The sequence below is a fragment of the Oncorhynchus masou genome, chromosome 29 (assembly GCF_036934945.1).
Source record: "Oncorhynchus masou masou isolate Uvic2021 chromosome 29, UVic_Omas_1.1, whole genome shotgun sequence".
Lineage (NCBI taxonomy): Eukaryota > Metazoa > Chordata > Actinopteri > Salmoniformes > Salmonidae > Oncorhynchus > Oncorhynchus masou.
This window is the reverse complement of record NC_088240.1, coordinates 36,425,513-36,429,824: the sequence shown is the minus strand read 5'-3', so window position 1 is coordinate 36,429,824 and position 4,312 is coordinate 36,425,513. Positions and strand designations below refer to the sequence as shown.

At 42.2% G+C, this 4,312-nt stretch overlaps 1 protein-coding gene across 1 annotated transcript; it reads right to left on the bottom strand.

Annotated features, from left to right (window-relative positions):
* LOC135519432 (claudin-10-like) lies at positions 1 to 3,875 on the bottom strand. Its single transcript, XM_064944651.1, has 5 exons — positions 3,656 to 3,875; positions 2,138 to 2,299; positions 1,970 to 2,051; positions 241 to 345; positions 1 to 151 (listed from the first exon to the last, which is right to left on the bottom strand). Exons 1-5 carry the CDS (start codon positions 3,873 to 3,875, stop codon positions 1 to 3), a joined length of 720 nt encoding a protein of 239 aa, XP_064800723.1.
* Between the last annotated feature and the right edge of the window lie 437 nt (positions 3,876 to 4,312).

The following is a 4,312-nucleotide window of genomic DNA, read 5'->3' as shown; positions in this document are numbered from 1 at the left end:
TTACACATAGGCATTCTTATCAAAGTGCTGTACTCTAGAAGAGCTACTGTACTCTGGTGGAGGCCTCTGGCTCATGGGCTGTGCATGCCCTCTAGGGTGAGAAGAAACATTAGAGGCAGAGGTAGCTCCTCTGTAGGCATAGCCTGTGTGACTAGAGGGAGAGGAGAGAGAAAAAAGTTAAGTAAACCAATAATGTAATTGACCAAATATCATTACATATTATTGAACTTTATGACTTACCTTGTAGTGGAACTATCTGCTATTGAGAAGCAGAGTATCACCCCTCCCAGAATACAAAGAATAGATCCTGCCCAACCAATGAACAAGGCAACCCCCAGTTCATACCTGGGGAAAACAGGGGAACAAAGGAGACTAGTTATTTAACAGCAGTATTACTTCATCCATGATCATGTGGGTCACTGCTGTACAGTGGCTTGTGAAAGTATTCACCCCCCCCCCCCCTTGGCATTTTTTTGTATTTGTTGCCTTTCAACCTGGAGTTAATTTATTTTGGGGGGTTTGTATCATGCATACCACTTTGAAAATGCAAAATATTTTTGGGGTGAAACAAACAAGAAATAAGACAAAAAACAACTTGAGCGTGCATAACTATTCACCCCCCCCAAAGTCAATACTTTGTAGAGCCACCTTTTGCAGCAATTGCAACTAAAACTGTCTTGTATGTCTCTATAAGCTTGGCACATCTAGCCACTGGGATTTTTGCCCATTCTTCAAGGCAAAACTGCTCCAGCTCTTTCAAGTTGGATGATTCACTGATATACAGCAATCTTTACGTCATACCACAGATTCTCAATTGGATTGAGTTCTGGGCTTTGATTAGGCCATTCCAAGACATTTACATGTTTCCCCTTAAACCACTCAAGTGTTGCTTCAGCAGTATGCTTAGGGTCATTGTCCTGCTGGAAGGTGAACCTCCGTCCCAATCTCAAATCTCTGGAAGACTGAAACAGGTTTCCCGCAAGAATATCCCTGTATTTAGCGCACAGCCATCATTCCTTCAATTCCGACCAGTTTCCCAGTCCCTGTCGATGAAAAACATCCCCACATAGTGTTTTCCTTGATGTCCAAAAAGCTCAATTTTAGTCTCATCTGATCAGAGTACCTTCTTCCATATGTTTGGGGAGTCTCCCACATGCCTTTTAGCGAACACCAAACGTGTTTGCTAATTTTTTTCTTTAAGCAAGGGCTTTTATCTGGCCACTCTTCCGTAAAGCCCAGCTCTGTGGAGTGTACGGCTTAAAGTAGTCCTATGGACAGATACTCCAATTTCCGCCTTGGAGCTTTGCAGCTCCTTCAGGGTTATCTTTGGTCTCTTTGTTGCCTCTGATTAACACCCTCCTTGCCTGGTCCATGAGCAGCCCTCCTTGGCAGGTTTGTTGTGGTGCCATATTTTTTAATAATGGATTTAATGGTGCTCCATGGGATGTTCAACATTTTTTATATTTTTTTTATATCCCAACCCTGATCTGTACTTCTCCACATCTTTGTCCCTGACCTGTTTGGCGAGCTCCTTGGTCTTCATGGTGCCACTTGCTTGGTGGTGCCCCTTGCTTGGTGGTGTTGCAGACTCTGGGGCCTTTCAGAACAGGTGTACATATACTGAGATCATGTGCCAGACCATGTGACACTTAGATTGGACACAGGCGGACTTATTTAACTAATTGTGTGACTTCTGAAGGTAATTGGTTGCACCAGATCTTATTTAGGGGCTTCATATGCACGCACCACTTTTCTGATTTTTTTATATATCATTTTTTGAAACAAGATATTTTTTAAATGTCACTTCACCAATTTGGACAATTTTGTGTATATCCATTACATGAAATCCAAATTAAAACCCATTTAAATTACAGGTTGTAATGCAACAAAATAGGAAAAACACCAAGGGGGATGAATATTTTTGCAAGGCACTGTATGTCTGATCCTGTACATCAAATGAGTTACTCACTTCTGAGCGACAAACATGGGGTTAAAAAACTCAGATGTTATCCTGTGTGCATACATGGAGCATGCAGACAACGAGCAGAGACCTGCAGAGAAGAAAAGAGCGTTCAGTGCTGCAGACTTGGTAAACTATGCCAGTATTGTCCATCAATGGCTGTGACATGATAGTTACCGCTGAGTATAAAATTGACCCCGGCGATGCAAGCTGTCCTGGCTTTGCTTTGGTCTGATCCCCCAATCTTGGTGCACTTCATTCCGACCAAGGCGAAGACAGCACCAAAGAAGCCCAAACATACAGCAGTGATCATCAGACCCCGGCAGGCCTGGATGTAGCCTGGAAGAACAAGCGTCGACCACATCAGACATCTGTTACACATACCTTTAGGCCATGCTTCTTGATTTGATGCATGGTCAGCTGTAGTTGTAAGCATAGTCGAAGCGTTCCCAATAGCTAAATGTCCCCCAGCCATTTCCCCCAATGCCCTCCCCATCTCATTACACCAACATGCCATGTAGAATTATCACACATCAAAAAGTGAAAGCTAAATTATCATTGGCAGATAATTTTGCTTATTTTAACAATTGTGCTTATTTCAACCAATAAAAGGCTTAATTCATGTAATTTATCTTATTTCAAGATTTTTTACCTTAATCGTCTTATTAAGGTAAAATATCTTGCCAATATTGTAGCTTGGTAGTAAAAAAACAAACACATTTTAAGTGAATTATTACTCAATGTAAGATATTTAGGCTTGCTTAGACTTCACTTTTCATTTGCTCAGCTAACTGTGCAAGCAACAAATTGGTTCAGTATGAATAAACAATAATTTGTAAGCATAACCAGTAATTGTTTCTTTGTAAAGAGATATGCTAATTTGCCGATGTGCCCTTGAGCAAGGCACAACCTTAATTTGCTCTAGGGGTGCCGTACTACTATGGCAGACCCTGTAAAACAACACATTTCACTGCACCTATCCGGTGTATGTGACAATAAAACATATATTTTTTTGTAGTCTTGAAATTGGAGCTGCCTTTGAGATGTGATTAACAGGCAAATATTAGCTTGGTGGTAAACCCCAGAAATTAGCCAACCATGGCAGAAAGCCCCAAGCTCCCAGTAAATCTAATTTATAGCCTTCAACTCCCATGAAGTTAGGCTAAACATTGACATCTCTGAAGGTAGATGAGTTGTCCCTGGGAGAAAACCTGCATTATACCTTCCCCCAAAATCTATCAGCACTGGCAAGCTCTGAGCACTTCTCTTTCCAAGTAATGAGCCCTTCTCTTTCCAAGTAATGAGCTTGAAATTGAACTGTGGCACAGTTACACTGATGTGGCAGATCCACTGACCCTCATCTGAGACACACTGACCAGATGCTGAAACACTGCTAGCCTGCAGACTACACTTTCATTAGCACCCATGAAGTTGAGTACAATCCATGTAACAGGCTTTCACAACTAGTCCATGCATAATGAATGCATTAAGATGTAATAACTTGATCAACTGGATCAAAAAATGGGAATAACTATACATTTACACAATGAGGGCATTAGAAATCACAGTAATATGGAGCTCTTACAGTTTAAAAGCTGTGTATTGTATCACCGTAGGCAAGTAGGCCCTCTTAAGCTTGCAAAGCAGCTGCTATAAGACCCTTTCCCAAAGACAAGAAATAAACTTTGAGCAGACCGTCCAGTGCCAGCATGGAGGGAAAGTCCTTGCAGTTGGAGACTCCTGTTGAATCAGTGACACAGGTCTTCCACAGGTTGGACCAGAAGGTAGCTGTGGTGATGACCGTGCCGTCCAGAGAGGACACCTTCCAGTAATCCGTGGGTATGGTAGAGGAGATCAGGACCCAGCCAGAAGTGGTGAGAATAAAGGCCAAAATCTCTGTCACCATGTTACTCATTGTGTACAATAGAGTGCTTTCTACTGAAGTTGGTGAGATCTTCAGACAAAAGAGTAACGGTGTGACTGATGGTCCACTGGCCAATGAATATTGTTGAAGACAATCCCAGGTGTGGGCTCTAGAGAAGTAACCCAGGTTAAATGGCCATGGTGGGATTGATGGTTAATATGTCCTGGACTGTTTCATATTCAGTAGGGAGGGGTTTAGCCCTCATTATCGACTGACCAATGGTGTCTACCTTCCTCCACCCCCTCACCTCACACACGTCACTCACTGTGATAGAGTTGATGGCAGCTAACTGTGCCAAAATGGTCAAAGACGGTGGAAACACAGTCATGATGTGTCAAAATGTCTCATGATGACTCACATAACAAGAGGATGAATATACATGATTCAGAACATTTAGAACTTATAGGCCGATAACTTAATGAAGGCAC

Coding starts and splice junctions, on each gene's coding strand:
- LOC135519432 (XM_064944651.1), bottom strand. CDS start 3,875: ATGAGTAACATGGTGACAGAGATTTTGGCCTTTATTCTCACCACTTCT. Junction 2,300..3,655: donor CTCCATGCTGGCACTGGACG/GTCTGCTCAAAG, acceptor TTGTTCTTCCAG/GCTACATCCAGGCCTGCCGG. Junction 2,052..2,137: donor GGTCAATTTTATACTCAGCG/GTAACTATCATG, acceptor TCTTCTCTGCAG/GTCTCTGCTCGTTGTCTGCA.